Consider the following 13,477-nt stretch of genomic DNA (forward strand, 5'->3'; position numbering starts at 1 on the left):
GGGTTGGCTAGCGCTTTGGACCGCATGTACTCTTGGAAGTATGACCCGCGCTCCATCGCTGCCCCGACGCCTCGGCCCAATAAGATCTGGTCACAAAATACGGCCATTGGCTGAAACAGGACCCCTGGTCATCAAGGCTTACCCTAGGGTAGACCCGCCATGATGGCCGCCCCCCGCCCCTCATACATCCCTGTTTGTAGATTGCCCCTAGGGTACGAGACCCCAGCCCAGCCCCCAGACCCCTATGACCGGATATGCACCGGATAACTGCCGGATAAAACAGATGACCTTCACTCATGAGTGATGGTCATCGGTGTGTCACACCGCTCGAGGAAATGCTCAATTGCGAGGAGAAAGACGTCTTCTATCGCCACAACGAAGTGGCGTTCGGGTACAATATCCTATGAAAGCATTATACCCAACGTTTTGTCTCCAACACAGCAGCATACAATGCTCTGGAAGTGTCCCGGGGGTCATGCGCCACCCTAGGGTAGGGTCAGGATAGGCCCAGACCCCCACCCTCAGAGCTCTTTGGGACCCTAGGGTAGGCCCTCCGACCCCAAGGCCCCCCGAGGTTTTGCCCAGGCTTTTGTAACAGATACATGGGTGACCGGGGGTCCTGCTGAAACACACATCCTAAATAGCCAATCAGGTACGTATGCGGCGATGGATTGGCCAAATCAAGCAACATTCTGATTGGCATTAATGCGCTATTTTCAGCCAATCAGCGTCGACATGCACGAGTCATGATGGCGATGGCGAGCACATTGGCGGCCGAAATACGTTTGGAAATGGAATCGCTCATACTTGGCACACCAATAGAGGATACTTTGGAGGGTGCGACACGCTACACCGCTTCGCCGTTGGAGGCGTACATCCCAAGTTATGCGACTCCAAAGTTTGGTCCTCGCGAACATATGTTTGCAGCTTTGCAGCTTTCTTGGCTCGTACTGTGTGCATACTTTCTGCAGCAGTTTAAAATGCACTTCTGTGGAAAAGATGTGGGCTCTCGGTAGCGGATTGATACGGAATGCAGAGTATTTGTCGGATGTCAGTGTCCCCATCAGTCCGCGTTGGCTCCTTTTTGGCTGCGTTAGCGAAAGTGTGCTCAACAATAATATTCGCAGCTTCAATGGTTTCTTGTATATGACTGGACGCTCTGGCTCCAAACTCGCCTTTACACCTTACAAGGAAAAGTAGTTTGACATTGTCAAATTGCTTTGTGGCACAAACATGACTCTGGGAACGCTGAAGCATCAAGCATCGTCACTGGTGGTGCCGTCTGAGAACGTGGACGGGTCGTTTACCCCGCCCAACAGCCTCTGTGATGACGAGATTGCGGCTCAAATGGAAGCTGCGGTCCACGACGCTGCGGCATCCGATGCCAGTGCAGCCCAAAACGCGCATTTGAAGCGCCGAGAGTGCTTGCTGTGGGGTGCTGTCGCAGCTGTCCTTTTTTTGATGGTCACTGGTGTCGTGGTTCAGCTGGTCGAAAACCAATACGTGCCGTCACCAACGGCTCAGCAACCAACGCCGCTCGCCACTGACAACGTCTCCATTGTCCGTACGCCCTAGATGTACAGTAGATTGAATGTTTTGAATCAGCCATCACACACCCTACCTTCTATTTTCCCGTACTTTTCCCGTACAAAGAACCGGAAGGATACGTCGAAATGGAAGGGACGCGGGTCCCCGCGCCGCCGGTCCGGGCCAACACGACCCGCTTGACGCCGGCGCGGCGCCACGTCCGCTCAAGTGGCACGCTGAAAGGTCCGTCGTTCATCACCGAGGTCGAGGTCAGCTCCATCCACAACGAGTGGCGCCAAGAAATCGCCGAAGGAACGAGCGACAACGACGACGACGATGACGAAGCCGACCGCGCGCTCGAGCGAGAGTTTCGCTCGCATGCGCTCACGCCATTCTACAAGGCGGATCCCGAGAAGGGTTTTACGATGGACATTATGATGCTCATCGACATGGCCAAGGTCGGGTCTCTTCGCGACGAGTTCCAGCAGAAGGAGTCGGGCTTGTCTGTGACTGAGTTTGTTACGGTCATGCTGCGCTTCGTGCACAGCAGCAAGCAGTCGGGCGACAACAAGTCGCATTTGCACGAGCTCACGGAGCCCCAGCTTATTGCGTACCTCTCGGAGCTCTTTGCGCAGATCGACATCAACGGCGATGGCACGATGGAGTGGGAAGAGTTTACGTCCTTCATCGTCGACACGGGTCTCGAGAGTCAGCAACCCAACTCGATTCAAATGTACCACCACTCGAGCTGGGAAGACACGTCCAAGCACAGCTCGGGCATCGACCGCATGTACTATTTCCCGACCAACGACCGACTCGCGCTCTGCGAGTACGGCGGCCACTCGCTAAAGATCTACAACTCCCGCTGCGAGCTGCTCAAAGCGCTCAAGTCCCCAGACGGCTTTGTGCTCTGCGCCGAATACGTCGACAAGGTGTCAACTTCTGCTCTTTTCTCATGTTTCTATCGTGTCGCGACTAGCTCAGCCAGTATGTTGTCGCGTCGTCGGACCTGCAGCTGCGCTTCTACGACGACACGTCGTACCGTTTGATCAAGAGCTGTCATACGCCCACGTCGCAAAACTGTTTGCGATGGTATCCGCAAGCCAACGTGCTCTTTTCCGGCGTAAGCTCGTTGGCAGCTATGCTTCTTGTTGGTCTTATTGGTGAGACTAGAGTGCCAGTGGCATCATTTATGCGTGGGACGCCGACAAGATGGAGGAGCGCCATCACATGGGTGGGATTGGTCGCGACGGGAAGCTTCTGACGCGGTCCCACGACGGCATTGTCCTCGATCTTCTCAACGTACGCACCGTCATATGACGTCAAGTGACAAGCAGTGCTAGCTCGAGACGCTCGAGACACTGGCGTCGGCCAGCATGGACAAGAGCATTCGACTATGGGATGTGAATACGGGTAAACACAAACAGCAGCTCGACGGGCACATGAAGGGCGTCCGCGCCCTCGCCTACTCGTCCGAGTACCGGTTTCTGGTGTCGGCAGGGTTTGACTTTGACGCGCTCGTCTGGAACCCGTACGTGGACCAGCTCATTTTGCGTCTGCATGGCCACCAAAACTCGCTCTGCGGTGTCGAAATCGTGCCCGACACGCCACAGATCATCACGGCCGACATTGACGGCGTCTTCAAGGTAACCTTTTGTGCTGACGACCACCTAAGACGTTGCGGTTAGGTGTGGGACATTCGCAACTTTGCGTGCATGCAAACGTTTACGGCGGAAAATGTGAGTCTCGGAGAAATCAAGACATTTGCCTCGGTGTCGTCCCAGAAGCGAATCGTTGCCGGCGGCAAGAGGGTCTCTCACACAAATTTCACTGTGCGGATGCGCTCACGGGTATTTAATCTCGTAGATGACGACATTTGACTATGAAAAGCTGCGCAATCCCAAGCTCACGGACGATTTTCCGGTTTTTGTGGTCCTGTACAACCCCGTGTCGCTCTCGCTCATTACAGCAGCGGGTACCGACATCAAGGTACACAACCGACACATATCCGACGGCAGGTTCATCCGAATCTAGATCTGGGATGCTCATTTGGGCAAGCTCCTTCGCGTGTATCGGTAGTGCTTTTCACAATATTGCAGGGATAATGGAACACCCGACTAGAAATGTGAGCACGACGGACGTGACGTCGCTCTGCTTGGACTCGCAGTGCCGCAAGTTTATCGTTGGCGACCACGAAGGCAACGTTAGAGTCTTCGACTACCTCAACGGCGCCGTCATGAAGGCGTTTGCGTATCCCGAGACCAACGACCGCGCGCACTTGAGCGAAGTCGCGCGCTTGGTCTACTGCAACGCGTACCGCAGCGTCATTTCTGCGTCGTGGGACACGACTGTCTGCATCCACGACGAGTCCGACCCCGACCGCGGCGTGCTCCTCCGAAAAATGACGGGCGGTCACACGGGGGATATTACGAGTCTTGCCTACTCGCACACGCTCTCGCTCATCGCGACGGGGTCGCTCGACTGCATGGTGCAAATCTGGGACTACGAGTTTGGCCGGTATAACCAGATCTGAACCTGCAAGTGACTTCTTTTATGCGGCGTAGGCTCGACGGTACGTGCATTGGGCACACGAGCGGCATCTCGAGCCTCCTCTTCCTCGACCCGTACCCGCTCCTCGCCGTGTGCGACCTCCACGGCAACGTGTGTCTCTGGGCCATGCGTCCGAGCAAATTCAAGTACCGCTGTGTGCTGCGCTTCCGCGTGCAGACGGCGCTGTCCCTCACCAAGCGACACGGCGCATCGCACTTGCCTACGATGGCCACGCATGTGCACACAAAGCCGCTGACGCGCCGGCAGAAAGCAGCGATTGGCCTCATCCCGTCCAGCGCCATTCTCGATTACTTTTTGATTGGCGGTGACGACAAGGGCGTGCTGAGTGTGTGGAACCTCTACCCGTTGCTGCACAAACTGGAGGCTGATTTTGGCATCCGCGCCATGGACAAGGCCGTCGAGTGCGTCAACCCGGGGCGCAATCTGCGCATTCACGCGGCTGAGCTCGTGCGCAAGACCAAGGATACGCCCGAGTGGCTCTCGTACGCGGCCCGCGACCCGCAAACCACGTTTCACTTTAGCCGCGAGAGCCAAATGCCGCTGCTGCGCTTGCAGCAACTGGAGGCGGTCCACCAATGGCGTGCGCACGACGACGTCATCTACTCGATCCAAGTCGTGCTCGACCACAGCACGGTGACGCTCGTCACGTCATCCTTTGACCGCATGGTCAAGCTCTGGCGCCTCGACGGCGGGAGCCTCGGGGCGCTCACACAGGGCGACATGGAGCTCGGAAAGCAGCCGTACAAGTTTCCCATCGACTACCAGCACCGCGAGTTTGAGAAGCTCGTGCATGCCAAGACCGTCATCAAGCAAGTCCGCAAACTCAAAAAGGAGGACGAGAGTCGGGACCCTGTTCGCGTCTTGCGGCCCAAGGCACCGCCACCTCCCGCTATTGAGAGCATGCGCGAGTACCTCGACGGTCCGCCGGGGTCGGCCTCGTCCGGGAGTCTCCCGCCCCTGCATCTCAAATCGGCATCGGCGACTTGGACTAAAGTGCGCAAGACGCCGCGCATCAAGCCTGTCTCGGCGCGCGCGGCAGGCCGCTCGATCCGCGGGAAACGCGCGGACGACGTTAGGAAAGAATCGTAGGACGTAAGGCTCGATTGTTACTTTGGCTGACTGCTGTCCTCGTCCTCGTCCATGGGGCCGACGACCGCAAGGATCTGCGTCTGGAGCACCGCCGCTTCGTCGTCGCGACCCGCAGCCCGGAGCGCCTCGGCCCAGTTGTGCATGGCCGTGATCGTTTCCATGTGCTCCAAGCCCAGCTTGGCCTCGCGGATCTCGGTCGTGGCTTGGAAGAGTGCAATGGCCTCGTCGAGCTTCCCGAGCTCCTTGTAGACGATGCCAACGTTGTTCATTGCAAGCGCCGTCAGCGTCGAGTCGCGCCCGAGCTTGGCTTGTAGCCGCTCCATGGCCTCGACGACCATCTCTTCGCCCTTCTCCTTCTTGTGCGTGTGCCACAGCAGCATGCCCACGTTGGACATGCCAATCGCAATGTCCGGGTGGTCGTTCGCGAGGTTTTCCTTGCGAATACGCAGCGATTCTAGAGACACGATTGGGAAATCACCGAGGATCGAAGCGAGTACCTTGGAAGCAGTCGAGCGCGTTGTCGAGGGCCTCGACCTTTTGCATGCCCGAAAGCACATGCGACTGGAGGCGGTAGACGCCGCCGAGGTTGTGCAAGGTCGTCGCGAACGACGCATGGCCTTCGCCGACGCACTCCTTGTAGACGCGGAGGGCCTCTTCGTACGTCGCGATCGCGTCCGTGAGCTGGCTCAGGTTCTTCTGCATGAGCGCAATGTTGTTGAGCGTGCTCGCGTACACCGGGTGGTCGGTGCCAAAGTGGTCCTTGACCGTATCCCGGCAGAGGAGCGCCATGTCCAGCGCCGCCTCAAAGTCGCCTTGGCTAAAGCATGTCTTAGTCGCCTCGCGGAAGCAAGCATGCAACGTACGTGTAGAACTCGCGGACCTTTTGCTGCATGCCAGCAATGTTGGACTCGGTGTCGGCAAAGTGCGCCCGGCCGGGCGTCGACGTCACGGGCACGTGGAGCTTGGACGAGAAGGCGCGCGCAGGTATCAGCGCCGGGCGGCGCGTCGCGTGGAAGAGCGGTACCACGGCGATTGCCGAGCGTCGCACGAGTCGGGCCAAGACCATTGGATCAATCAATGCAGGACCACGCCGAATTCCACCAGCGTCGACCGATTTTCACCTTAAAATTCGGATGCTTTGTATTGCTTTCGGGTGCTTCAAATATTATTTAACAGCTGGACGTTGAAGTTGCCGGGAACGGCATGGTCGCATGCTGCATGGAGTGCAAGGGTCAAAGACGGTGCATACAAGTACACGAGATGGCGAGGTGATTCGCGAGAACCCGCCTGTCGCGAGAACCCGCCTATATGCATGCTACGCCCAAGCGAACTTGCCAGAGCCTGTCGCGCTCGCAGTGGCTATTTGCAAGACGGAGACCCAGGACCGTGATCTGAGGTCTGCCGCATGAGCACACGATGTATAAACAATTCACATGCATAGCAGCACTAGACATGGATAAGAAGCCGTGTCGTTTCGCGGGCCGACTGCGGCGTCGAGGGCAGTGTCCGCAGCGAGTAGACCTATCGCCATGGCATGGGTAGGATGCAACAGGATGGACATCGTACGAGGTAGTTGCCGATGGGCAAGAGCCATGGGAGGAAGATGGCGTAGAGGCTAAACGCCCCGTCGTCGGTGGCCGTAGAAAGCCACATGACGAGCGGAAGCACGGGGAGGAAGAGGCAAATGACGCTGCACGTGACGCGCAAAATAGCTCGAAAGTCCTTTTCTTCGTCCTCGAGCGCGCGCGGCTAGCATCCGATAAGCCATGAAATATGCGCCTGCGACGTACGAGGAAGACGGCGATCGCTACGAGGAAGGCCCACGTCGGAAGAAACACGAGTGGCCACGACCAGGGCAGGATGGCGTCGGCGTGGAGGCCAAGGGCAATGGCTTGCACGCCGAGGATGGCTTGCCACTGCATCGTCACGAGGAGGTAGAGTGTCCAGCCGTAGCACGGCAGCAGCACCATGCTGCAGAAAGACCAACTCACTGCGCCGCCGACGCGAAGCGTGAGCAAAAGATGGAAGAGGAAGAAGCAAAAGTAGGCTGCGAACGCCGTGTCGCCTTGTTTCGCGACCTCCAAGCAGCTCGTCGTTTCATGCGCGCAGCGGTACCGGTAGTGGCGCACGTAAAAGGCGCAGAGCGGCAGCGAGAGCCACAGCCATGTCGTGTCCATCTCGCCCGAGTGCCATATAATGTGCTCTTGGACCTTGATGGCCATCATGACGCCTAGCCAGATTGAGGGCATGACAAGGAGGAGGAGGACGTACTTGTCAGCATTGCGAGCAGCAGCGAGGATGTGTGGCGCTCCACATCGCAGGCCGTGGTCCACACGCGCTTGGCAATGGAGCTGGCCATGGGCAGATAGAGAGGTTCGTTGAAAAATGACGTCCGTGGCTAGAACCAGCGAGTAGCTTTGCAATTATTTTATTGACACGCAAATTTAAAGAATAAAATAAGTTCTGGGTCGGCCATAGCCACGCAGAGACGCGCTCAACGTTGGCTGTCGCAGCTCTAGTCACAAGAAAGGAAGAGACAGCAGCCATTTGCTGCCACGAGTCTTCGCAATGTAAACGTCCGCAACGGCTCCGAAAGCTCCGAAAGCTCCGAGGTTTTGGCACACGAGACAGGCGACAGAGCCTTGGATGATGGGGCAAGGGCGGGCTCACTCAATGATGACTCGAGTATCCGCATGATCAGCTTCAACGTCGCGGAGCTTGATTCACTTCGGGTACACGGTGCTGCCATGCGGTGATGTGGCTCTGGCGATCTGGTTCTGCGAAATGCATCGGGCGTAGTTTGGTTGCTTCTCCAACGGCGGCCCCTCGGGACGCTATAGCAGTGGGGACACGGTCCATATTGCACTATACATAATGACCTCCGCCAATATCTACTCTCTACATTGCGTCGAGTTCGCCGAGCTCCATCTCAAAGTCGCAATCGCTCAGCGACGACGCGTGGTTGAAGCGCGCGTCGCTGACAAGAGGCATCATGCCGCTCGCCTCCATGTCGATGCGATGCAGGTCGTCGTCGTCGCCGTCTTCGTCGTCGTCGTCGTCTTCCTCAAAGTCATCTTCGTCGACGCCAAAGTCCATTGCAAATGCTCCAGGCACGGCCGCCGCGACGGGCTCGGCCTTGACCGAGAAGAGCGCGGCGGTCGGCGCCGGTGTCGGCAGCGCACCGGATGTCGGAGCGGGCCGCTTGACGAGCACGGCGCCAAGTGCCGTCGGACCGTCGTCCGTGAGCGTGTTGCAGCGCTTGGTCGCGGGGCACTTCTTGTAGCAGTGAAACTAGTCGATACATGAGCTCCAGTGCAAGTTCAAAACGACGTCACGCTACCTTGCGTCGGCAGACCGTGGACCGGTTCTTTCCGCAGCAGCACATTTCCTTGCAGACCGGGCAACCGCCAATGAACGTCTGTGCGCCGTGCTCTTCGACCATCTTCTCGGCGCATCTACACAATCCACGCATAAGTCGACGTACCCACTTGACACATTGATACTTTTGGCAAAAAATGTGCGGGCACGTGAGGCAGCGCACGTTCTTCTTGCGGAGATTGCCACATCGATGGCAACTCGCGCGGTGGCGCACGGTCCCGTCGGCGTCCGTCGTGAGATCGCTCGGAAGCGCCTCCTTGTTGTGCAGCAGCGCGCTCGACTCGGCGGGCTCCGAGTCGTACACGGGCTCATGGCCGTCGTAAAAGAGAAGCGAGTGGTTCGCGGACGTCTGGAGCGTCCCGACACCGCCGATGGTCGGCGTGGGCAGCGCCGACGTTGTCGCCGACGAGGACGACTCGGAGCTCGGGTCCTCCTCCTTGAAGCTCGAAAAGAGCGACGAGCTTTCGACCATATCGATGATCCCAAACGCATCGTCGAGCTCGAGCGCGCCGTTCATATTGAGCCCGAGCTCGTTGCCCGAGAAGAACGTGTTGTTCATCATGTCGGGCGGCAGACCCCACATCGACGAGATCGCAGAGTCCTGTGCCTCCTCGTCGTCGTCCGGCGCCCATTGCAGCATGTCGTCAAGGGACGCGACCGGCATCGAAGGCGGCTTCTGGACCGCAGCGGGCGCCGATTGCTGTTTGGCCTTCTTCTTCATGAGCGCTTCCTTTGCCTTGGCGAGCGAGTTGTCGAGCGGCGTGAGCGCCGGCTTGCGTGGCGGCCCCGAGAGTGCCGTCGAGGGCACGGGCACGTGGGCGCAAATGCAGTGGCGCTTGACGCAGTTGCGGCACTGGACGCACTTCTTGAGATGGCACTTGCACACCTTCTTGTCCTTCTTCCCAATCAAAAACGAGTTGAGCGGCAGCATGAGCGGCGTCGCCTTGACGTCCTTCTTCGTGAGTGTTTTGGGCGGCGCCTTCGGATCCTTTGTGCCAAGCAGCAGCTGGAGCGAGTCGAGCATGTCCTTGATGTCGGGCATGTCCCGCAGCCGAAGAAGCGGCACGAGTTGCCCGAGGCCCAGCGTCTCAAACACTGTGATTGGCTCGCATTTCGTGAGCCGCTGTACGTAGAGCTGCAGCGCCGGCACCATCCAGTAGCGGACAATATCCGGCGACGTGAGCGCGTCAAACTGCGACGCCATCGTCACGAGCGGCCACGCGCCGAGCTGCAGCTGGCACGTGTTGAGCATGGCTAGTCGACACAATTCTGTAAAATCCTGTAAAAATGACGAAAAAAATCAGAAAAAAAACATACCCGACTTGCGACCGAGGCGCTCTTCAAAGTCGAGCGCTTGCATCTGCGCGTGGAGGTGGTACCCGTGCAGAAAGTAGCTCGTGAGAAAGACGGCGGTTGATGGCTTGTCTTGGCCACTCGGCTTGGGCACATAGAGCGCGTACATCCAACCGGACGGAATGAGGAGCGTCGACGTGGGCTGCACCTCGCACTTGATGCACTTGTCGACCGTGTCGGCAAAGAAGAGCGAGCTCGAGAACGACGAGAGCTGCCACTCCATAAACTTGTCAAAGCGCGCGGCTAACGGCGGGACCAGGTACACCCAGAGCGGCAGCCCGTGCAGGTGGTGCAGCCACGCCGAGCTCCCGTTCGCATTCATACGAAAGTCGCGGTACGTGCCCGCGCCGTACACGGCAGCGTACGTGTTGGGGTTGCGCGTCGACGACGACCGGTTGAGCTGGTGGAACCAGTCCATGTCCTGGACGGCTACACGCACAATTGCATGCGATGGATGCAGGATTGATGGCGTGTACCTTGCGGCGGCGACACGTGGTACTCGAGCGGCGTGTCGACGATAGGAAACTCGATGTTGTGCGGCCACTCGTCCAGCGACTGGTTGGACGAGGTGAGCGACGCTACCTCGGCGTACGAGACCGCTCGGTACTCTTGCGACGCAGTGTCGATCGCCTTGATGATGCTAGAGGAAGCTATAGTCGTATGAGCCATCATGATGAGCGGCTGCGTGGACGGGTTACCAATGGTGTTGGGCAAGTCGTCGACCTGTAGCATGGTCGAGGGCACGACGAGGCCAGGCACGTTGCCGACTGCATCCTCGACTAGGATCGGCTCCTGGAAGCCATGGCTCTGGATGGCCGTGATCACGAGACTCTAAGCCCGTGATAAGTGATGTGATGATGGAGAAGCGATGCGTACCGACGGCGCCATGCGGCGGATGCCGGACCGAGCAAACATGCCTGCATGGAGAAGGTGATGGAACTTCTCGCTCGTCTTGTCGACGGCAATGGATGCGTTCATCGTTGAGAGCTCCTTCATGTTGAGCGAGGCAAACTGGCGCGGCAGCGGCAAGAGCGACGCATCGGCCGTCTTCATGGGAGCGGCTGCAACTGCAAAAATGCAGACGTTGAGGAGACGCTAGTCAGATAAGATTGGGACGTACACTTGATCTTGGCGCCTTGGTTCGTGCACGACGGGCACGCGTACTGGGCGATCGCAAACGCCTTCTCTTCCGTCATCTGCACGCAGTTGCCGTGGAACCATCGGTCGCAGTGGGCGCACTCGATCATGAAGCGCTTCGGGTCGTAGCCTTGGCGGCAGATGCACAGCGCAAGCGTCCCGCCGTCCATGGTGGCGGCCTCGTTGTTACTGCTGCTCTCGGCAGCCTTGGCCTTGGCGTCCGGCCCGAGGCCATGTCCATAGGCCGCCGTCGTCATTGCTTGCGTGGATGGCTTTGATAAAAACACGCAATATTTCCGCCCTTTTTATATCGCCCGTCGCATAGGAAAGACAAGTCATTTTAAATGAGATCGCGGCAGAGACAGGGGTTCAGCGAGACGCGTTCAAGTCCGTTCAACGCGTTAAACCTATTTAACGCAGGACCAAGCCGGCATGTTGAAGTTAGATGGCATCGCGAGCGATCCCGTACCCTTGGCGACACTAGGTCGCTGGATCATCTCGAGTGTGCTACATTGCAGGAGCGACATGGGGCGTGGGCATCGACGACTGGCTGCATCGACCTGCCCCAGGTGCTCATCGCCGTCGTTCAGTGCACGGCTTCGAAATGCGACGTCGTCGCCTTCCTCTCGGCCATGCCGCAGGCAGTCCTCACGCCATCGCTGGCGGCGCTACTGCAACCACAGTGGACGCGAAGCATGCTTCGATGACCTTGGCGGCCTCAACCGAGCCGGCGTGCGCGGCATCGACTTTGGTTGTCAACTCACCGCGAGCAAAGTTTCCGCCCTGGCCACGGCCGTCCGTTGCCTGCAGAGCACAGTGCTGCACTAGCGATAATACTTCGCAATTCGTCCCGACAAGAAGAAGGAGCTTCAACAAGCCCTCGCCGAGTGCCTCAACCTCACGATCACCGCCAAAAATCGCCCCGCCTTGTGTAGCCCCGTGCGACCGGCTGCGACGTAGAGTACCTCCTACTTGTGTGTTTGTGCTTATGCGTTCATACGGTGACTTTGATTATTCAAGACACTCGAGCCACGACACAGTTTGTATGTGCGGCCAAGTGACTGCGAATCCCGTGGAGCATGCTCGAGGACAATACGTGCTACTGCTAGAGAACTTGATTGAGCGCATGAAAATCTCTTTACGAAGCCTTTATCCAACGCTCTTGAGCACTTGGGTTCTTGATGTCCTGTCGATCGACAGGGTTGGAGGCAGCAACCTGCGTTTCCTAGCCGCAACACGTATCTACTATATACTAGAATGAATGAATCCCTTCTTTGGGGGAAAGTTGGCCGAGTCGTGAAGCAGCAGCGTCGACGATAAATTGCATGGGAAGCCTCTCCAAGAACCCACACCTCTCCGGCATGTTCACCGTCGTTTTCTAAACCACATTTTTGAAATGCCACACAACGAAAGACATCATGTACAAGCTAGTTCATGACAGTCTAGAGACGCAAAGGTTCATACTAGGGCTCTTGAAAGGTACTACAAGGGAATAATGGCTCACGCATTCAGCCTTGTGTAGCCATTGTAGGCGGTGCCGACCAAGTCCAACCTGCACAAGAAAATTACTTTTCGCTTTGCACGAAAGACTTGCTGTATTGTGTAGGACGCGCCAAAAAGCTAATATTTGCTCCTGCTTACCACGAGATCCGCAAACGACAGCGGTCGCTCTGTTTGTGCGGCGCACCAAGAGCATCGACGACGTAGGCGTCGGCGTTGTGTGGAAGATTGCCGCAAAAGAACGGTACCTCATGGGCCAGCGCCAGTACCCGCAAGACCGCAAGCTCATCGTCGTCTTGCAGCATGGGCACGACGAAGAGCAGTTCGCGGACGTGCCGCCCCGCGGCAATGAGCTCTGGGAGCACGTAAAAGATGTCTGTCGGCAGCATCGAGGCCATGGGCGACACGTTTAGCCACTTCAAGCGCGGTAGGCGCGGCGCGCCAGCAAGCACCGCAGATACTGCATTGCAGTTCAATGGGACAGTATCCAAGCGGAGCTTCTCCAGATGCGGGCATGTCGCGACAAGATTTTCCATGAGCAGCGTCGCAAAGTCGCGCGCACCGATCAAGCTGCGCGAGACGCTAAGGTACTGCAGCGCCGGGACGCAGACTAAACCGGTGAGGAACGAGTCGACGTCATCAGCACGCAACGCAACGACGTGGAGCTCGTGCAGTTGACGAAACATCGGCGCCGCTGCGGGGCATCGGACCAATTGCTCAAAGACGTCGCAGCAGAGGTGCTCGAGGTGCGTGTGTCCGAGTGCCGTCGCAAGGTTCTCGACGGTAACGTCGTCGGCCACAGCGTCAAAGTGATCTGTTACGCCCAACTCGACTCGCTGCAGTGAAGCTGGGAGCTTCCGGCCATGAAAGCCCAAGAGGTTGACAACGTTGCTGACAGTGAGCTCTTGGAGAGTTGTGCTGG

The 13,477-nt window shown here is 57.9% G+C and overlaps 5 protein-coding genes across 5 annotated transcripts; 1 reads left to right on the forward strand and 4 right to left on the reverse strand.

Annotated features, from left to right (window-relative positions):
- Nucleotides 1–1,562: 1,562 nt before the first annotated feature.
- On the forward strand, nucleotides 1,563–5,224 carry SDRG_11480 (hypothetical protein). Its single transcript, XM_008617523.1, has 9 exons — nucleotides 1,563–2,459; nucleotides 2,507–2,650; nucleotides 2,701–2,829; nucleotides 2,871–3,173; nucleotides 3,216–3,338; nucleotides 3,394–3,516; nucleotides 3,562–3,602; nucleotides 3,649–4,044; nucleotides 4,092–5,224. Exons 1-9 carry the CDS (start codon nucleotides 1,674–1,676, stop codon nucleotides 5,185–5,187), a joined length of 3,141 nt encoding a protein of 1,046 aa, XP_008615745.1. The 5' UTR covers nucleotides 1,563–1,673; the 3' UTR covers nucleotides 5,188–5,224.
- SDRG_11481 (hypothetical protein) lies at nucleotides 5,205–6,253 on the reverse strand (the record flags this gene model as incomplete). The annotated part of the gene is made up of 3 exons (XM_008617524.1): nucleotides 5,205–5,641; nucleotides 5,685–6,004; nucleotides 6,051–6,253. The coding sequence occupies 3 exons, from the start codon at nucleotides 6,251–6,253 to the stop codon at nucleotides 5,205–5,207; spliced, it is 960 nt and encodes a 319-aa protein (XP_008615746.1).
- A 380-nt stretch (nucleotides 6,254–6,633) lies between these two features.
- On the reverse strand, nucleotides 6,634–7,546 carry SDRG_11482 (hypothetical protein; the record flags this gene model as incomplete). The annotated part of the gene is made up of 4 exons (XM_008617525.1): nucleotides 6,634–6,708; nucleotides 6,754–6,936; nucleotides 6,978–7,417; nucleotides 7,459–7,546. The coding sequence occupies 4 exons, from the start codon at nucleotides 7,544–7,546 to the stop codon at nucleotides 6,634–6,636; spliced, it is 786 nt and encodes a 261-aa protein (XP_008615747.1).
- A 539-nt stretch (nucleotides 7,547–8,085) lies between these two features.
- Nucleotides 8,086–11,312, reverse strand: SDRG_11483 (hypothetical protein; the record flags this gene model as incomplete). Its single annotated transcript, XM_008617526.1, has 8 exons — nucleotides 8,086–8,478; nucleotides 8,528–8,642; nucleotides 8,691–9,819; nucleotides 9,883–10,347; nucleotides 10,395–10,568; nucleotides 10,617–10,749; nucleotides 10,795–10,985; nucleotides 11,039–11,312. 8 exons carry the CDS (start codon nucleotides 11,310–11,312, stop codon nucleotides 8,086–8,088), a joined length of 2,874 nt encoding a protein of 957 aa, XP_008615748.1.
- A 1,318-nt stretch (nucleotides 11,313–12,630) lies between these two features.
- Nucleotides 12,631–13,477, reverse strand: SDRG_11484 (hypothetical protein). The gene has a single exon (XM_008617527.1). It carries the CDS (start codon nucleotides 13,239–13,241, stop codon nucleotides 12,693–12,695), a length of 549 nt encoding a protein of 182 aa, XP_008615749.1. The 5' UTR covers nucleotides 13,242–13,477; the 3' UTR covers nucleotides 12,631–12,692.

The sequence above is a fragment of the Saprolegnia diclina genome (genome assembly GCF_000281045.1).
Source record: "Saprolegnia diclina VS20 unplaced genomic scaffold supercont1.42, whole genome shotgun sequence".
Taxonomy (NCBI): Eukaryota; Oomycota; class Saprolegniomycetes; order Saprolegniales; family Saprolegniaceae; genus Saprolegnia; species Saprolegnia diclina.